Consider the following 21,991-nt stretch of genomic DNA (forward strand, 5'->3'; position numbering starts at 1 on the left):
GTTCATTGGTCAATGTTTAGTTTTCTTGGTTAATGTTAAGTTTATGTGACAGTTGTGATAAAGCTTTTTATTTAGGACTATCAACATAATATCAATGATTAGTAAAGAAGGCGAGACATTTCAGTGTGTGCACTCTTGGTGTTTTTCTTGATAATATAAAATGCAAATTCCCAACAATTATATGATATTAAAAGAATTCCTCTCTGTCTGTTTTTTGACAGAAACTTACTACAGCTGCTGGGAATAGAGATATAGAAGCCTTAAAATTATGTCTACAGAATGGTGCAGACATTGATTGTCAAGATTAAATGTAATTTCTATGTTATACTTACAGAAACTAACTACAGCTGCTAGCGATGGAGATATAGAAGCCTTAAAATTAAGCCTACAGAATGGTGCAGACATTGATTATCGAGATGTAAGTAAAATAGTCACATTCAAAACTACCTTATTTTAATAATTCATAGAAAAATCATTTGAAGATACAGCATTTTATGGTACATGAACAAAAAAAAGACACAAAACTACATGTAACTTAAAATTAAAGCACAGTGAAACAGTGAAAACTACAAGTAACTACAAAATGTTGAATATTGTACATAAACACACGACAACAATTTACTTTAGAACTATAATAACAGAAGTATAAAAAATAAAAAACAAGTTGCTTCAGAACATAACAGATTGTACATAAGCAGTATAAAACAAACAAAGTTCTAAAAATTACTTCAGAACATAACAAATTGTACACAAGCAGTATTAAACACACAACTACAAGTTACTTCAGAACAGAACAAATTGTACATAAGAAATATAAAACACACAACTACAAATTACTTCAGAACATAAAAGATTGTACATTAGCGGTATAAAACACATAACAAGTTACATCAGAACATAACAGATTGTACATAAGCAGTATAAAACACTCAACCACAGGTTACTTCAGAACATAACAGATTGTACATCAGCAGTATAAAATATACAACTGCAAGTTACCTTAGAACATAACAGATTGTACACAAGCAGTATAAAACACATAACAACAAGTTACTTCAGAACATAACAGATTGTACACCAGCAGTATAAAACACACAACTACATGTTACTCCAGAACATAACAGATTGTACATTAGCAGTATAAAACACATAACTGCAAGTTACTTCTGAAATAATATAATAATATTTATCGCTATTTTGTGCATTTTTCCTTTGATATTTTTTTGTGATAATTTTCATACCATGCTACTCACTTGAGATGGAAATGTATTGCTAGAAACTAAGGAGCCACGTGGCGTTGCTAATGAAATTGACATGAAATTGACAACGTTGTCATAGGTAAAATAGCGATAAACAGATTATCATTGGTCATCTAAACTCGATTGCTTTTCTCGCTTTCGCCGTGACTGGCTCAAGCGAGAAAATTAATCTTGTTGAGATAACCAACGATAATCTATAAATCTGTATGGAAACTGATATTTATATCATTATACTGAATTCGATATTAAATCAAAATCTGTTTTTAATTTAACAGTTTTAATGAGAGAAAAAAAATGCATAAAGGTATTTTTTTTCTCTCGTTAATTGTTTTTGTTTGTTTTGAATTATAGTTGATAAAGTTCTTTACAAGACCATTTTTTACACCAAGGTTTAACAGCGGAAGTAAAACAAATATCACACATGTATGTTATTGCTTCACTTTGACCACATTCCTTAATATATACAAAATTATATTGTTAATTAGACAAGAATCATATAAAGTGGGGTCTCATTTTGTTTGTCTCCTTGTACTAAATCAGGAAATGTAACTATTTTTCATATTTCTTTGAAAAAGTTACTTTTTAAAAAATTGATCATTATTCTGAATCATGTTAATCAGACAGATTTAATCATTATATCAACAAATACTTGTTAGAATTATATAAAGCGAGATGTCATTTTACTCAGAGAATTTTAATGAATCCATTGATATAAATATTTTATTCATTTCTTAAAAAAAAATTTAACATGACAGTTGAATAATTATACTGAATCTACACTTAAATCCTGTTGTTAATTAGACAGTTTAACGAACAAATATTTGTAATAATTATATAAAGTGGGGTCTCATTTTACTTGTTTTGTTCTACTGAATCCATTGATATAACTATTTCACACATTTCTTGAAAAAAATATTTTTTTAAGATATCAGGTTTAATGGAAGTTTTGACATTTCACAACAAAACATGTTTATTTATTGTTTATATACAATATAAATACAAGTGTGACTGGTCATTTAATTCAGTTTTGACCACTGATTCATGTGATATATATTTTGTTTATATTTATTACACAACATTGTCCAGTTTATCAGACAAGTTTTGATGTCAGTTGTATTATTCCAGGTTGGTGGATTGACAGCATTAATGTATGCTGCCATGTGGGGACAGCTGGAGATCTGTCGTCTCCTCATTGATAGAGGATGTAAGATCGACATCACAGAGGTATGTTATCTACTTAGTCTGATCACATTACTATTAATCTACACTAAATCATGTTGTTAATTAGACAGGTTAAATGAACAAATATTTGTAATAATCATATAAAGTGGGGTCTCATTTTACTCGTATTATTGTTCTGAATCAGAAAATACAACTTTTTTCATGTTTCTTTACAAAAAATATTTCATTTAAATGAATAATTATACTGAATCTACACTAAATCATGTTGTTAATTAAACAGTTTTAACGAACAAATATGTGTAAGAATCATATAAAGTGGGGCCTCATTTTACTTGTTTTGTTTTACTGAATCCATTAATATAATTATTTTACACATTTCTTGAAAAAAATATCTTTTTAAGATATCAGGTTTTATGGAAGTTTTGACATCTCACAACAAAACATGTTTATTTATTGTTTTATATACAATATAAATACAAGTGTGACTGGTCATTTTATTCAGTTTTGACCACTGATTCATGTGATATATATTTTGTTTATATTTATTACACAACATTGTCCAGTTTATCAGACAAGTTTTGATGTCAGTTGTATTATTCCAGGGTTTAAGATACACAGCATTAATGTTGGCTGCCGAGGGAGGACACCTGGAGATTTGTAGACTCCTCATTGATACAGGATGTAAGATCGACATCACATCAACAGTATGTTATCTACTTAGTCTGATCACATTACTATTAATCTACACTAAATCATGTTGTTAATTAGACAGGTTTAATGAACAAATATGTGTAATAATTATATAAAGTGGGGTCTCATTTTGTTTGTTTTGTTCTACTGAATCCATTAATATAATTATTTTACACATTTCTTGAAAAAAATATTTTTTTAAGATATCAGGTTTAATGGAAGTTTTGACATTTCACAACAAAACATGTTTATTTATTGTTTATATACAATATAAATACAAGTGTGACTGGTCATTTTATTCAGTTTTGACCACTGATTCATGTGATATATATTTTGTTTATATTTATTACACAACATTGTCCAGTTTATCAGACAAGTTTTGATGTCAGTTGTATTATTCCAGGAGGATGGATGGACAGCATTAATCGTGGCTGCCGTGAAAGGACACCTGGAGATCTGCAGACTCCTCATTGATAGAAGATGTAAGATCGACATCACATCAGTATGTTATCTACTTAGTCTGATCACATTACTATTAATCTACACAAAATCATGTTGTTAATTAAACAGATTTAATGAACAAATATTTGTAATAATTATATCAAGTGGGGTCTCATTTTACTCGTTTTATTGTTCTGAATCAGAAAATATAACTACTTTACATGTTTCTTAAAAAAGATATTTTATTAAAATGGACAATGATACTAAATCTACACTAATTCCTGTTGTTAATTAGACAGTTTTAACGAACAAATATTTGTAAGAATCATATAAAGTGGGGTCTCATTTTACTTGTTTTGTTCTACTGAATCCATTGATATAATTGTTTTATACATTTCTTGAAAAAAATATTTTTTTAAGATATCAGGTTTTATAGAGTTTTGACATTTCACAACAAAACATGTTTATTTGTTGTTTATATACAATATAAATACAAGTGTGACTGGTCATTTTATTCAGTTTTGACCACTGATTCATGTGATATATATTTAGTTTATATTTATTACACAACATTGTCCAGTTTATCAGACAAGTTTTAATGTCAGTTGTAGGATATGTTGTATATTATTGATATTGATAACAAAGTATTGTACATTATAGTTACATGTTATTTGGTTATATTATAGAAAAATGGATACACAGCTTTACATTGGGCTGCTGAGGAGGGATATCTACAGATCACAAGATGTCTAGTAGAACAAGGAGAGGCCAGTCCCTTGGTTACAACACATCAGGTAATATTTTATAGTATATGACCAGTATTCAACTATTAAGTATTAAATCACTCAAATGATGTATAAGATATGTTTGGTCAAATGGTTTAAAGGCTATAGTGTCATGTTTAAATTGAAGATATGAAAAAGTTATATAGACTATCATGCAAGTTTGCTGTAACCAAAATCAGTGTAAACAAACAAATTGTCAAATAAAACTAACACCAATCTGTGTAAACTCCATCTGTTGTCATGACAATTATAACAAAGTTATTAGATGATTTTAAAATATTAGAAGCAATGCTTTCATCTTGTTTTTATATTTAAACAGATGAGAGGTGGGCAATGACAGATACTCTTTATGTTGGGTGAAACATATTTTCTATACAGGAATAAACACTACTAGACAATATTTATATGGATTCAATAAGGGGGAAATAAAAATCGCTTAATTATTTCATATTGTATACAGATATAGGAGGGTGTGGATGGGATATTCAGATATAGGAGAGAGTGGTTGGGGTATACAGATATAGGAGGGTGTGGATGGGTATACATATATAGGAGGAGATGATTATACAGATATTGGAGTATATGGATGGGGTATACAGATATAGGAGGGTGTATATGAGGTATACAGATATAGGAGGGTGTGGATTGGGAATACAGGTTTCGGAGGGTGTAGATTGGGTATACAGATATAGGAGGGTGTGGATGGGGTATACATATATAGGGTGGTGTGGATTGGGAATACAGGTTTCGGAGGGTGTAGATTGGGTATACAGATATAGGAGGGTGTGGATGGGGTATACAGATATAGGAGGGTGTGGATGGGGTATACATATATAGGGTGGTGTGGATGGTGTATACAGGTATAGGAGGGTGTTTATTTGTTACACAGATATCGGAGGTTGTGGAGGGGGTGTACAGATATAGGAGGGTATGGTGTGGGTATACAGATATAGGAGGGTATGGATGGGTTTACAGCAGATTAGAAAATCATGAATGGAAGAAGAAAAAAATGAAAATGGAGAGAAATCGGTAAAAAAATAATGAATAGAAAAGAATTGGGTGCAAAAATATAGAAAATAGAGAACAATATTGGGGTGTTAAAAATATAAAGAACTCTCAATAATGTGTCCACAAAATTAGAAAAGAATAGTTAAAAATGAAGACCCCCAAAGTCCTCCACACCCTCATGTAGACATAAGGATGCATTTACCAATCTTTAAACGGCAAAGAAAATTATAGGACAAAAAAGAGTTAAAAGCCTATTTAAAGTCTTCACAAAATTGTGAAAAATAATCTGAATGTCGTCTCATGAGTTATATATATATATATATGGTAAGCATCTGTTAAGATAAAATAAATCACCACTTAGCTGCTACTGGTCTTACCTATTGATCTGTGTTAAAAAGTCTTCTTTGTAGTTAACAGATGAAAGTAATATAAAGATTTGTCTGTATTTCAGGGTGAGACTCCATATGATCTAGCAGCAAAAAGCAAAAAGAGGCAGAATGAAAAAGTGATGGAATACTTACAGGTACATATGGTGTTAAATTATATATGCTTACAATGAATCAAGTAGAAAATAATTTACTAAATATAAAGAAATATAAAACTCTTTATGTCTTGATCACAAAATTTAAATTATAATGCAATTTATTGATCATCATGATTTTGATTGGACAACATCATACATTTGAGGCACTAAATCCACACTTAACAAGCTTTAAACTAAGCTTAGTTGTCATTTTTGGAAAATGACGCTTCAGCGGCATTGTTCCGATACCATTGACCAGAACAACAGGAAGTCGATTATTGTCTCCGCCTACCACACTCGGTTGCATATTTACTATTTTACAAACTAACTGGTATCTGCTTGTATTCCGCTACACTCGAACAAAGTGTTGTAGTCGGAGGGGAACCAGTTTACATACTTTATTTTATTTACAACAAAAATGTTGACCTGTCCATAGAAAGGCTTGTATAGTCTGCGGTTTTATTCTCCAAAATTGGACCTTCCAGAGGGGGTGCGGACTATAGAGTACAATAAGCAAGAAATAAGAGAACAAGTTCAATTTCGCGGCGAGGTGGTTGTTTACGTTCCGCCATCATTGATATTGTAGAGGGCGCTCTCATCATTTTTCAAAGTAATAATCTTAACTCATCCATATTAATAAGTTATTTCTATTTAATATCAAATTAAAACTGGTTAATATAAAAACTAAACCTTTCATTACAAATTTCTCGTTTCTTTTCAATGCATTTGAAATAAACTGGTATCTGCTAGATTGACACGATCCAAACATCAAAGTCGTATTATCGTGATATCTGTCATGTACGGATTTCGACTCTCACCGGTTAATTTCTTCTTTTACACATGCTTTTTAAACTTCCTGTTTAAACATCGCAAGTTTCAAAATTGTTTTTTAAGTGAATTTAACTTATTTTAACAATCATGATGCGTTCTAGAATTATTTAAAGCAGTTTCTACTTCTGTTTGACGATGGAAAACAGGTTTTCTCAAGAAAATACCGCACTTGATCGCAGAGGATTTGAAATGTACAAGTCAAATCGGCACCTGGTTAAATCGGCATCTAGTCAAATCGGCACCTATTTGAAGTCAATTCAGCATCCAATAATATTTGTTATAATATTTTCTATTCAGTTGATTAATAACTTTTACCAAGTACATAGTTACTATGCTGTTGTGTATAAAGGTAAACAACGAAGCCCTTACCCAAGCTGTTGTTTTAACAATGAGACAATTAGAAAAATAAAATGGAAAACTATGAATCCCTTTCAATAAATCAAACTTTCATGCCAAATAATTAGCAATTTAAGGTGTTTTTTTTCAGGAAAGTTTATACAGCATTAAACCAACAATCCTGTAAAATGCTCAACTGGTTAAAAAATGCATAAAGAATATCCAATACCTCATATATATGATTAAAAATACATATTTAGTTGAGAAAAATGAATATATACAAAATGTACATGAACCCCCAAAAATGTGAAAGTTAATATTTTTGGACAATCCCTTCCTTAGGTATTTAACTCTTTTTGCTTAAAATTCTGTTAAAAATATATTTAACATGGGTGACAAATTGACTATATCAGGTGTCGATTTAACCAGGTGCTGATTTGACTATACCGGGTGCCAATTTGACCAGGTGCCGGTTTGACTAGAATTCTTTGAAATTACCTGGGTTTCATTAAACCCTTGATAACAGTAACAAAAAGATTATTTACTTAAAATTTTGTGGAGAGAAGGGGGTTTGGACTATGTACCAGTGAGAAATATACAAGCCTACGGTATTTATTTGTTCAATTCAGGTAGTCTTGACCTATTCATTTGTCTTTAAAAAAAAACAGCCAGTTGTCATCTTCACTTCACACACATATATATATGAATATCAATTATATGCTTACGAGACATGTAGCATTGTTAAACTAATTATTGTATGTGAAAATCAAGACTTGCATAAAAAATATCCCAATATTAGAGACAGTGGTGTCATTTTTCTCTTTCATTCAATTCAGGAATTAATTATCATGTGATTTCTTCAATATTCAATACAATTTGCAAATGTCTTTTATTTCATATTTTAGAGCGAACAAAACGAGAGCAAGTTTTCTTGATTTTTGATATTTAATTGTTTTTGGTTATTGATTTAAGGATGTACAGCGCCAGGTGGGCGGCTGCCAAAGACTGTTCGTTCATTAACATGAAAAAGCTTTGACGAAATCTTTTCAAATTAAGATATGTTGTTTCCTGTGACTAAATGAAGGTCAAGTTCAATTTTCACGATTTGAGCTGTTTTCGTTGTTGAGTTGTTGTCCTTTCAGTAACAAAAGTGATTTTTACTATGAATTTGAGCTATTTCCCTTTGAACAGAAATGGTGTAATTTATAAGTAATTACTATGTCATTTGGTCTCTTGTTTATTTTGAGTTATTTCCCTTTGAACAGAAATGGTATAATTAATAATTAATTTCTATGTCATTTGGTCTCTTGTTTATTTTGAGTTATTTCCCTTTGAACAGGAATGTTTTAATTATAAGTATCTCATCAATAATAGAATTCTTGGGTTTCTTTAATATGCTTATTCTTACAATGTACTTAGATTTTGGATATTGGACCATAATAGGTTAAGGGGGTACCCAACACTATACCCCAAAAAAATCCTGTTGTTTAATTTTTCTTAATTTTTTTTCATTGATAAACTAGGCAAACCTAAACATCTTGTAAAAATTTTAAAAGGTTAAATATGTTAAATTTTTTAAAATTTAATCCTAAATTGACAATAGCATAGCTAATAATGATAGCTGAGGTGAATATTAGTTCACTGATACCCTTTTCTTGTAAGTTTTTATACAACAGCAAAATTTGAAAATTTTTTCGTCGTATATTGCTATCACGTTGGCGTCGTCGTCTGCGTCGTCGTCGTCGTCAAAATACTTTTAGTTTTCGCACTCTTACTTTAGTAAAAGTGAATAGAAATCTATGAAATTTTAACACAAGGTTTATGACCACAAAAGGAAGGTTGGTATTGATTTTGGGAGTTTTGGTCCCAACATTTTAGGAATTAGGGGCCAAAAAGGGCCCAAATAAGCATTTTCTTGGTTTTTGCACTGTAACTTTAGTTTAAGTTAATAGAAATCTATGAAATTTTGAAACAAGGTTTATGACCACAAAAGAAAGGTTGGGATTGATTTTGGGAGTTTTGTTTTCAACAATTTAGGAATATGGGGCCAAAAAAGGGCCCAAATAAGCATTATTCTTTGTTTTCGCACAATACCTTTGGTTTAAGTAAATAGAAATCTATGAAATTTCAACACAAGGTTTATGACCATAAAAGGAAGGTTGGTATTGATTTTGGGAGTTTTGGTCCCAACAGTTTAGGACTAAGGGGCCCAAAGGGTCCCAAATTAAACTTTGTTTGATTTCATCAAAATTGAATAATAAATTGATATGCCGAATCTAACTATGTATGTAGATTCTTAACTTTTGGTCCCGTTTTCAAATTGGTCTACATTAAGGTCCAAAGGGTCCAAAATTAAACTTAGTTTGATTTTGACAAAAAATGAATCGGTTGGGTTCTTTGATATGCTGAATCTAAAAATGTACTAAGTTTCTTGATTATTGGCCCAGTTTTCAAGTTGGTCCAAATCGGGGTCCCAAAATTAAACTTTGTTTGATTTCATAAAAAATTTAATAAATGGGGTTCTTTGATACGCCAAATCTAACTGTGTATGTAGATTCTTCATTTTTGGTCCTGTTTTCAAATTGTTCTACATTAAAGTCCAAAGGGTCCAAAATTAAACTTAGTTTGATTTTAACAAAAAATGAAATCTTGGGGTTCTTTGATATGCTGAGTCCAAACATGTACTTAGATTTTTGATTATGGGCCCAGTTTTCAAGTTGGTCCAAATCAGGATCTAAAATTATTATATTAAGTATTGTGCAATAGCAAGTCTTTTCAATTGCACAGTATTGCGCAATGGCAAGAAATATCTAATTGCACAATATTGTGAAATAGCAATTTTTTTTTTTAATTAGAGTTATCTTTTTTTGTCCAGAATAGTAAGCAAGAAATATCTAATTGCACAATATTGTGCAATAGCAAGATTTTTTTTTAATTGGAGTTATCTTTCTTTGTCTTGAATCAACTTAAATCTTTGTTATATACAATCACTTTTTACTACCAACTGATAAATTAAAATAATCTTTACCATTCAGTGATAACAAGCAGTTTTTTACATCTTAATATTTTAGGATGTATTTAAATGAGTAGTTATTGTTGCAAACTCCATTAGAAATTTTAATTGAGATTAGTTTTGGAATAAGGGAAAGGGGTGTGTGATTAAAAAAATTGGGTTCAATTTTTCTCATTTGAAATTTCATAAATAAAAAGAAACATTTTTTTGAGGGGATTAATATTCAACAGCATAGTGAATTGCTCTAAGAGAAAACAAAAATTTTAAGTTCATTAGAACACATTCATTCTGTGTCAGAAACCTATGCTGTGTCAACTATTTAATCACAATCCAAATTTAGAGCTGAATCCAGCTTGAATGTTGTGTCCATACTTGCCCCAACCGTTCAGGGTTCAACCTCTGCGGTCGTATAAAGCTACGCCCTGCGGAGCATCTAGTTTATTCTGGATCTAAAATTTTGTCCAAACTTTAATAGGGGTACCAGAATCTGCCCCGAAAAGTGAATGCTGTGGATTTATTTTTTTGGAAAAAAAATGTGTTGTTATTTTTTTCATAAAACTAAGCATTTATAGTGCTATACTAGTCGGTTGTTTTTGCAAATTTTTTTAAAAATTTAACCGTTAGATTTTTTGGTATTTAAGTTTGAAATACGCCCCACCCTCAAATTGGTTCATAAAATAAGAGCAAAATCTATTCAAAAAGTACATGATGGCAATATTTGTTTTCGTCTTTTGAACTAGACCTTAGATATTTGGCATGTGGATGTATCATAACGAGGTTAAGTGTCTTGCATCAAGATGACCTTTGTGTGACCTTCAACTGTGACCTCAAGGTCAACTCTATGTTTTTTTCGTGAAAAACAACCATGTAGGCCACAACTTCTTCACCTTTTGACCTAGGCCTTACATCTTTGGCATGTGGATGTATCATCATGAGGTGGTGAACCTTCTTAAAATTTTGACCCTCATGTGACCTTGAACTTTGACCTCAAGGACGATCATTTTGTTTTTTGGTAAGAAGCACTTGTACTGGCCATGACTTTTATGAAGTTATGAATTCATATTTATTTTTAAAAATCATAATACACAAGCTTTAATCGACCATACAACTATATAGACACATTTCATGACATGTCAACCCATTCCATGCACACGGAATACATAATGGACATGTAGTCACATAAAATTGTTTGAAAAAGGGATAGTTTCCATTGAAGCGCAGTGTACGTACTTAACTACTCAACAGAAAGCAAAGTGAAAACTTCCTAGGAATCAAACAGTAGGAGTAGTTTTTATATACCAATAATGGGACAGACAGGGTAAAACAATCCCCCCCTCCCCCCTACTTTCAGTTGCAGGGGCAAAAAAAGGATGTAACTGATTTTTGATTTGAGATACGAGCTGTTGAAGTTAAAAGCATGACACGTAAAAAATACCTATGATACATAGGGAAAAGCTTTAAAGTTGGCAGATGCTTTACATGATCAAGATTTTCAATTTATTGGTCTACAGATTCAAAAATATACAGTTCAAAACTTAAAAACAAAACTATTCGTGCAAAGAACCCCGCCTTATAATGAGAGATGAAATAGAGCTGACTGTGCAAAATCTTTATACTGTGAAATCAAGTTCGTTAAACTTAGAACTGTTTTTTAGTATTTCTGCAGAGGTTATGAAAATTAGATACAACTGGTTTTTACTTAAAAGCACGGCAGTTACACTATTTATTTTACATTATTTTTTGGGACCCTTATTATTATAGAGAATGATTACTCTATTCAGTAATAATCTTGAATTGATAGTTGAGAAGAAACATTTTCACTTGTCACTTGCAATAACACCACAGTTTCTTTTTTTATATTTATTTCGAAATTTAAATTTCTTCGCAAAAAAAATCAAAAATTGATATTATGTTTATTCTGTATAAAAATGCTCAAATTCATAGATATTAAAGTTTTATTCTGCTAGATAAGAGATCACCATCGATTTTAAATTAAGAGTATCAATTCTCTGCGGTCGGCCATTTTGTCACCTTCGCCGATTTGCAAGATCAAGATATGTCTAAGGACCAAAACTACAGTAACCCGATGTAGTCGTAATTGCGTGTCGATATCTTGTCAATCGTACGGTTGTTTAATCCGACTAGTTAACTAACTTGATACGGAAAATGTTATTCTTTTTTTTTAAATATCCAGGATCTGTTATTTTTAGACTGAAAATTTAGGAATTAGTGAAAAAGTCAAATTTCAAATCATAAATAAGTCTTCCGTGAAACTTGAATTGTTTTCGGAAATCTAATTAGTTCATAATTCTTTTATGTAATAAACTTTATTCAAACAAATTAGGATCTTCGCTCCACTGATCACCCGCATGGCTAAAGGTATTACTCCCAAAGGTATTGGAGGGGGTGTGAGGTGACAAGTCCAGGTATTCAAGCGATTTCCTGTCGAGTTTGCAAATTCATGCATCGTTTCACTTCTTAGTGTATTGATAAGTGTACACGGACGATAACTTATGACTTTTCATTTTGAACTATTAGGTGTATAATAAACATCTCTATCTTGCGTGTCCGAAAGTGATATTACTAAACTCATACGCTTGTTTATGAATAACATTTCTGATGAAAAGAAATTTATTTATAAAATATACATAATACCCCAAAAAAAAAAAAAAAGAACAGATTTGATGAAATAAAAATCTATATACGTATTTTTTCCAAGTGTAAATTTGGTAAAATGTAATATATACTCATTGTCAATGGTGAAGGCCAGAAATATTGATTTAAAAAAATGTACGAACTTGTCGACCATTCGTATATACGCCTGGATTATAAGTTACGGAACTATAGCGCAAATTAAAATATATACATGTATACATAGAACATAAGAAAGAAACATACATTTTGCGTAAATTGGGGTAAAAGTTTTGTAAAATGACAAGTTCACGTATGCCAACAGTATGAAATCATCAAATGTCGATAGACTACTGTATACCAAAAGAAGAAGAAGAACAGATTTAAATACTGGTCGATATATAACTTTATTTGGCTCATCGAAGTTATGGACATTTATATATCAATTAGATTGTTCTCGAAAAAAGGAAGAAATTCGCCATCATCACAATTGTTCTGACATGCATGTAATATATAAATATATATGGGATTGAGTTTTGGGGTAAAAAATCCTAGGGGGTAGGGCGGGGGGTGTTGTCAAAAAGTTTGGGGGGACTTTTTTTCCAATTTTTTAGGTGGTTCATATTTTTTTCTTCAAAATTTTTGAAAAGTTTCAAGAAGAAATCTTCAATTGCACAGTATTGCACAAAAGCAAGAAATCTATAATTGCACAGAAGCACAGTATTGCAAAGTAGCACAGTATTGCACAATAACATAGCATTGCGCAATAGCAAGAAATCTTCAATTGCACAATAGCAGAAAATCTTCAATTGAACATAAAGACAAATCTTTTAACCAATTTCAATGGGTAAAAATAACTGCAAAATAGCACAGTATTGCACAAAAGCAAGAAATCTTCAATTGCACAGTATTTTTTAGCTCGGGCCTAGTTAGCTTTTCTCATCATTTTGCGTTCGGCGTCCGTCGTTGTTAACTTTTACTTCTCCTCTGAAACTACTGGGTCAAATTAAACTAAACGATGATTGTGGCATCTAGTTTTAAAAATGTGTCCGGTAACCCCACCAACCAACCAAGATGGCTGCCATGGCTAAAAATAGAACAAAGGGGTAAAATGCAGTTTTTGGCTTATAACTCAAAAACCAAAGCATTTAGAGCATATCTGACCTAGCTAAAATTGTTTATCCCGTCAAGATCTATCTGCCCTGAAATTTTCAGATGATTCGGACAACCTGTTGTTGGGTTGCTGCCCCTGAATTGTTAATTTTAAGGAAATTTTGCTGTTTTTGGTTATTATCTTCAATATTATTATAGATAGAGATAAACTGTAAACAACAATAATGTTCAGCAAAGTAAGATTTACAAATAAGTCAACATGACTAGATTTATCAGTTGAGCCCTTAAGGAGTTATTGCCCTTTTATAGTCAATTTTGACCAATTTTTCGTTAATTTTTGTAATCTTTTACAAAAATCTTGTCCTCTGAAGTTACTGGGCCAAATTTAACCAAACTTGGCCACAATCATTATTGGGGTATCTAGTTTAAAACGTGTGTGGCGTGACCCGGCCAACCATGCAACCGAGATGGCGGCCATGGCTAGATTTTGGCTTATATCTCTGAAACCAAAGCATTTGTAGTCAATTGTTAACAATTTTTTTAAATTTTAAAAAAAAAATTAAAATTTTTGTAAAGTTTTAGGAAATATTTTCCACTGTAATAACTGGGCCAAATTCATTATAGATAGAGATTATTGTAGCAACTAGTGTTGTTCCGATGATCGGAATAAATCGGAAATCAGTTGGTTGGGCCTGGCTATGTCGATAATCGATTGGGATTTTGTTCAATTAATTGTCATTAAAGTTTCCGGACTTTTAGCTTATCAACTTCAGGTCTGTTTGCGGTTTGCATATTATAGGCGCAGTCAAACAAATAATAACAATTAATATCAGTCCATAACAATGATAATGTCAAACATCCTATGATTAAAGACATAACCAATTTCCTTCTTTATAAACGTGACAAAAGCATTGACTATAAATATTTACAGATTGATGGAATGTTATTTAAAATTAATAACTTTGTATGAAATACTTTCTTTCAATACCGATACGTGTTACTTGAGAGCGTACATAAAATAATCCTGATTTTAGACAAAATAATTTCTTTGCTTCATTAGAACATGTTGCAAATTGCCTTTTATTAATGTTTTATCCATTTGTAGCATCAAAAACGTCATATTCCTTCCCAAATTGCTTGCCAAACATCGTTTATTTTTGTAAATTTTCCGAAATTTGTCCGCCATTAAAAAATATAAGAATCACGAATCGGATACGGTTCAACTATGTAATAATTCCGTATTCTTGCAACTATAAGTTCAGACGCACGAATGACACAATTGACAGAAAAATAATGATCACAAAAATGAAAAAAAAAATTCTACACGAATAAGCAGACATTGGCTTAATCTCCTTTGTTTACTGTATATATTTTAATGCAAATGGTCCAAGGACACAGTTATTGTCCTTTGGTTTTCGTTGTCTACGAATGTAGTCCCTAGTGTAAACAGTGTATAACTTGCATGTTTTATTTGATACACTTTCCCAATTTATTTCTTGTTATTAAATGCATGAAATATTAAGTAGGGGAATGTAATTACATGTTTAAAAAATTTGGGTGCTGAATCTTTATGTTAAGTAGTAATTTGGTCAAGTTCAAAAAGGTCAAATTTTATCACGTCTGAAGCTGTCAAACTGAATTTTACACCCCCTTAACACAGAATTGTCAATATTTTGAGTTAGAGCTGGTAGAAGTTTTTATAATTTTGATATTAATTGTCTCACTGGTAGTACACTACACTGTAAAAATCTTTTTGAGAAAGAGCAGGTGCGATTTTTTTAATTTGAATTTATTGTCTAAAAGAAATGCACTACGAAATAACTGTGTTCTCGGGCTTAAGAGATGGATGCCTGAAATCTAGATTCTGTACCTTGATATTTTTCCTGAATGATTTGCTGGTTTCAATTTGTCAAACTCAATCAAAGTAAAGGATTTACATCTTTGGTTTACAGAAATTCTGTTAAAATGTGCCATTTTGGCATTCTATGGCTATAATAAGCATTTTAAAGCAGTTTACATTGTATGCCTAAGAGGCATGCTGACTTTCTATCTGACAGCTTTTTTGTTCCTGATATTTGTGTTTCTATGATTAAATCAAATTTAATTAACCATTTCTCTGGATATAGAGAAAAGTAGATTGTCACAGAAAAAAAGTGCAGATATTTTGTATTCACGGCCATGGTTAAACGGCCTAATAGATGTATTTAAAATGTGAAGAGCTTTGTACATCAAATCTGTAGTCCATCACAAACATTTCACTAAATCTGTAAAAAAAGCACTTTACTATATTCAGTACACCTTACTCCTTTCATAGGCTACCATTTTCTTCTCTCTGTATGATAGTAGGTGGTCCAAATTTATGCCTATTGAGACTAAAACTAAATGCAAGTTTTCCATTGAAAAGTTAAAAAACTGGCCATCAGACCGCCATATTGTCTTTCAAAAAATTTAAATGCAAGAGTCCTTTTGCAATTAGACTTCTTGTATCATAACACCTTAGCATAGAAATGAGCAAAAAGTAACACAATTTCATTTCTAATAGCTTCTGTGTGCATTTTTATATGTCAATATGGGCTACCGCCTAAATCGACTCTAAATAATTCTTAGTACTACATGGCCCAAGACCATTTTATTCTCATCTGGTATGCTTTTTGTAACTTTTCTATACATTTAAAGTACATTTAATATATATGAAAGAATAATTTAGGCTTCAAAAACTTCAAAAACTTCAAATTGGCTGAGAAAAATGCATATTTATATAAGGCGTCCCTAAATTGGAAAAGCTCTATTTTCACGCATAGGCTCATATAAATTTAACTTTGGAATAATTACAATACATCTGATAAATAAAATGAGTGTTCAGATGCTTTAAGTACTTAATATTTGATATTCAAGAGCATTTAAAAAGCAAATTTTTGCAAAATTTCAAATATTTAGGCCAAAATCTTGATAGTTGAAGATTTTTAATTTATACGTCAAAAATAAACATCCAAATGTCAATATTAAAATGACCCTATTTTCTCTAATATATGTCATATGGCAATGAAACTTGGCAACCTATCTCATAATTGCCTAAGCTTAGGTTATGCAAAGTTTTATAAAGATTTGTCAAGTCTTTCTGTCCTATTAGGTCCAAGGACACAGTTATTGTCCTTTGGTTTTCGTTGTCTACGAATGTAGTCCCTAGTGTAAACAGTGTATAACTTGCATGTTTTATTTGATACACTTTCCCAATTTATTTCTTGATATTTAATGCATGAAATATTAAGTAGGGGGATGTAATTACATGTTTAAAAAATTTGGGTGCTGTATCTTTATGTTAAGTAGTGATTTGGTCCAGTTCAAAAAGGTCAAATTTTATCACGTCTGAAGCTGTCAAACTGAATTTTACACCCCCTTAACACAGAATTGTCAATATTTTGAGTTAGAGCTGGTAGAAGTTTCTATAATTTTGATATTAATTGTCTCACTGGTAGTTCACTACACTGTAAAAATCTTTTTGAGAGCAGGTGCGATTTTTTTAATTTGAATTTATTGTCTAAAAGAAATGCACTACGAAATAACTGTGTTCTCGGGCCAAATGCATTGTTTTATTTTTTTCTGTTAATTTTAAATTTCTTAAAGTTAAAAACTTTATATATCTTTTCTTAATTAGAAGCATTCAAATGTTTATACAGCTATGTCATTGAAATTTATTGTATTGTGAGTTTCACCATTGAAATTTGGAAATGTTAGTGTCACTGTTGGTAATTAATGTTGTAATCATGAGATAAAATATGTTCAAAATGAATCTTGATTCTTATTAATTCATTGTTTTAACTGCTCAATAAATAGTTATCAAAGGTACCAGGATTATAATTTAGTACGCCAGAATATGAAAAGAAAACAAACGATCAAATATGAATATATAAACTCTGCAATGATATGAAATATACACATTAGACATGTACAATGAGACTAAATGCATGATTTCATTTGAAAAAAAAGGGCAAGGTATTATGATGCGATTATAACCGATAGTCGGTTGGTTACTGTCAACCGATTGTAATAGATAATCGGTTGTTATTTTCAATCGATTATCCAACACTAGTAGCAACAAGAATGTTCAGTATAAAAGAAAGATCTACAAACACATTCCCATCACCAAAACACAATTTTGTCATGAATTTATTTGTATCCATTGTTAATATGCACATAGACCAAGGTGAGCGACACAGGCTCTTGAGAGCCTCTAGTAATTATGCTCCGCCAACGATAGTAGAGGAGCATTATGTTTTCTGGTTTGTGCATCCATTCGTCTGTCCGTCCGTCCGTTTATTTGTTCGTTCGTCCGTCTGTCCCACTTCAGGTTAAAGTTTTTAGTCAAGGTAGTTTTTGATGAAGCTGAAGTCCAATCAACTTGAAACTTTGTACACTTGTTGCTTATAATATGATCTTTCTAATTTAAGGACCAAATTAGACTTTTGATCCCAATTGAAAGGTCCACTAAACATAGAAAATGAAAGTGCAAGTTTCAGGATAAAGTATTTGGTCAAGGTAGTTTTTGATGAAGCTGAAGTCTAATCAACTTGAAACTTAGTTCACATGTTGCTTATGACATGATCTTTCTAATTTTAATGCCAAATTAGATTATTTACCCAATTTCATGGTCCATTGAACATGGAAAATGATAGTGTGAGTGGGGCATCCATGTACTTTGGACACATTCTTGTTTGTTAATCTTTTAACCAATTCCAATGGGATTAATTTAAAGTCTTTAATTTTTTGGGGTTCTAACCTTTTATTACTATTTTGGATATTGGGCCCCATTTTTAAATTGTTCTACATTGAGGCCAAAAGGGTCCAAATTAAACTTTGTTTGATTTCATAAAAAACTGAGTTATTGCGGCTGTATGATTATAATGCTGAATCCTATTGTGCATTTAGATTTTGTATTTTAGGCCCTGTTTTCAATTAGTCCATATTAAGGTTTGAAGGGTCCAAAATTAAACAGAGTTTGATTTCAACTAAAATTAAATTTTTGGTGTTTTTTTATATGCTAAATCTAACCATGTTGTTAGATTTTGGATATCAGACCATTCTAGAAAAATTAAATGTCCCATTTCAAATTTTTAAGATCTTTAACCACATTTATTTGTGTCAGAAACCTATGTTAGGTCAAAAGTTTGATCACAATCTAAATTCAGAAAACATGGAGATTGCATACACAATCATCAAGTGTCATATCTATAAGGCACACTGATCAAAGTATCTATTTTACACAAATCTCATAACTTATTTCATGCATTCTAAATTTATGACAACACAATCTATCTTGGATGAGTTGAACCTCGGAAAAGTCGAATACTTTGGTCCGTTACCTTCGACTTCGACATAATAAGGTTCGACTGTTTATAATGTGACACATTTTTACTGTATATTATTTTTGGGGGTAAATATTTTAGAAATTTCATAGTTCTACAACATTCTATGAGTGACATGAGTGAAGATATATTTACAGTGCATATTCCTCATTTTTTAGACTGTCATGTCAGAGAAATCTTCAGGTGTGACTGCTGGACAAGGGATAGAAGGTAATTTATTGTGGAGCCTACGACTTTTGTCACAGAAAGCTTGACATAGGTATAGTGATCCTACGGCTGCAGCGTTAGCTAACTTCTTAAAAGCTTTATATTTTAGAAGCTAGAAGACCTGGATGCTTCATACTTTGTATATAGATGCCTCATGTGACGAAGTTTCCGTTAAGTGACTACTTGAAAAAAAAGTCAACATTTTTTGTTATGTTAATTTCTTTCTAATTATGAGTAATAGGATAACTATATTTAGGAGGTGCATACCTTGCAAGGTCTTCATGCACGTCAGACAGTTTTCATTTGACCCGGATCTCATTTTAAGGATCAGTGAACAAGGTTACGTTTTCGTGGTCAAGTCCATATATCAGATGCTATAAGCAGTAGGTCTACTATATTTGGTATATGGAATGATTGTAAGGTGTACATGTCCAACTGGTAGGTGTAATCTGACCTTGACCTCATTTTCATGGTTCTGTGGTCAAAGTTAAGGTTTTGAGTTTTTTTTTTTTTTAATACTATATACAATAGGTCAACTATTAGTATATTTGGTGTATGGAAATAGTTTATGATGTTCGTGTCAGTCTCGCAGGTTTTATTTGACCTTGACCTCATATTCACAGTTCATTTCTCAGTGTTAAGTTTTTGTGTTTTGGTCTGTTTTTATTCAACTATAAGCAATAGATCAACTATATGTATTGTATGGAAGGATTGTAAGGTGTATATGTCTGTCTGGCAGGCATCATCTGACCTTGACCTCAATTTCATGGCTCATAACATTGGTCAATGTAAAGTTTTCATGGTTAAGTTTGTTTCTTGGATACTATAAGCAATAGGTCAACTATATTTAATGCATACATTGATTGTAAGATGTATGTCTGTCTGGCATGGTTCATCTGACCTAGACCTCATTTTCATGGTTCATTGGTCAATGTTAAGTTTTCTTGGTTAAGACTGTTTCTTAGAAACTATAAGCAATAGGTCGACTTTGTTTGGTTTATTGAATGATTGTAAGGTGTACATGTATTCCCCATTTTGTTTATCTGACCTAGACCTCATTTTCTTGGAGCATGTCAAGTTTGTGTGTTACTTGTAGTGTTACTTGTAGTGAAGCTTTTTAATTAGGACTATCAACATAAAATCAATGGTTAGTAAAGAAGGTGAGACATTTCAGCGTGTGCCATCTTGTATGTTATACTCTAGGAATTGCAGAATAACATGTTTTTGTACTATGTCCTGCAATCAACTGCAATGTATTGATGAGATTAGTCACTATACATGATAATAACAAACTATGGACCTATAGGGTTACCAGCTTTCCCTGAGATTAGTCTCTATACATGATAATAACAAACTATGGACCTATAGCGTTAGCAGCTTTCCCTGAGATTAGTCTCTATACATGATAATAACAAACTATGGACCTATAGCGTTAGCAGCTTTCCCTGAGATTAGTCACTATAAATGATAATAACAAACTATGGACCTATAGGGTTACCAGCTTTCCCTGAGATTAGTCTCTATACATGATGATAACAAACTATGGACCTATAGCGTTAGCAGCTTTCCCTGAGATTAGTCTCTATACATGATAATAACAAACTATGGACCTATAGGGTTACCAGCTTTCCCTGAGATTAGTCACTATACATGAAAATAACAAACTATGGACCTATAGCGTTAGCAGCTTTCCCTGAGATTAGTCTCTATACATGATAATAACAAACTATGGACCTATAGCCTTACCAGCTTTCCCTGAGATTAGTCTCTATACATGATAATAACAAACTATGGACCTATAGGGTTACCAGCTTTCCCTGAGATAAGTCACTATACATGATGATAACAAACTATGGACGTATAGGGTTACCAGCTTTCCCTGAGATTAGTCACTATACATGATAATAACAAACTATGGACCTATAGCGTTAGCAGCTTTCCCTGAGATTAGTCACTATACATGATAATAACAAACTATGGACCTATAGGGTTACCAGCTTTCCCTGAGATTAGTCACTTTACATGATAATAACAAATTATGGACCTATAGCGTTACCAGCTTTCCCTGAGATTAGTCACTATACATGATAATAACAAACTATGGACCTATAGGGTTACCAGCTTTCCCTGAGATTAGTCACTATACATGATAATAACAAACTATGGACCTATAGCGTTAGCAGCTTTCCCTGAGATTAGTCTCTATACATGATAATAACAAACTATGGACCTATAGCGTTAGCAGCTTTCCCTGAGATTAGTCACTATACATGATAATAACAAACTATGGACCTATAGGGTTACCAGCTTTCCCTGAGATTAGTCACTATACATGATAATAACAAACTATGGACCTATAGGGTTACCAGCTTTCCCTGAGATTAGTCTCTATACATGATAATAACAAACTATGGACCTATAGGGTTACCAGCTTTCCCTGAGATTAGTCTCTATACATGATAATAACAAACTGGACCTACAGGGTTACCAGCTTTCCCTGAGATTAGTCACTATACATGATAATAACAAACTATGGACCTAAAGCGTTAGCAGCTTTCCCTGAGATTAGTCACTATACATGATAATAACAAACTATGGACCTATAGCGT

The 21,991-nt window shown here is 31.7% G+C and overlaps 1 protein-coding gene and 1 long non-coding RNA gene across 3 annotated transcripts in view; both read left to right on the plus strand.

Annotated features, from left to right (window-relative positions):
• LOC134691491 (uncharacterized) overlaps positions 1 to 419 on the plus strand; it is a 48,004-nt gene extending 47,585 nt beyond the window's left edge. For both annotated transcript variants that reach the window (XR_010102145.1, XR_010102146.1), the window contains one exon: positions 335 to 419. This is a non-coding gene — a long non-coding RNA (uncharacterized LOC134691491). The remainder of the gene's footprint in view (positions 1 to 334) is intronic.
• LOC134691489 (uncharacterized) overlaps positions 1 to 21,991 on the plus strand; it is a 386,460-nt gene that overhangs the window by 327,255 nt on the left and 37,214 nt on the right. Inside the window, exons 2-3 of the mRNA XM_063552033.1 lie at positions 5,817 to 5,888; positions 19,334 to 19,385. Of these exons, the coding sequence (XP_063408103.1) occupies positions 5,874 to 5,888; positions 19,334 to 19,385 (67 nt within the window). The 5' untranslated portion in view covers positions 5,817 to 5,873. The remainder of the gene's footprint in view (positions 1 to 5,816; positions 5,889 to 19,333; positions 19,386 to 21,991) is intronic.

This window comes from Mytilus trossulus, chromosome 11 (genome assembly GCF_036588685.1).
Source record: "Mytilus trossulus isolate FHL-02 chromosome 11, PNRI_Mtr1.1.1.hap1, whole genome shotgun sequence".
NCBI lineage: Eukaryota > Metazoa > Mollusca > Bivalvia > Mytilida > Mytilidae > Mytilus > Mytilus trossulus.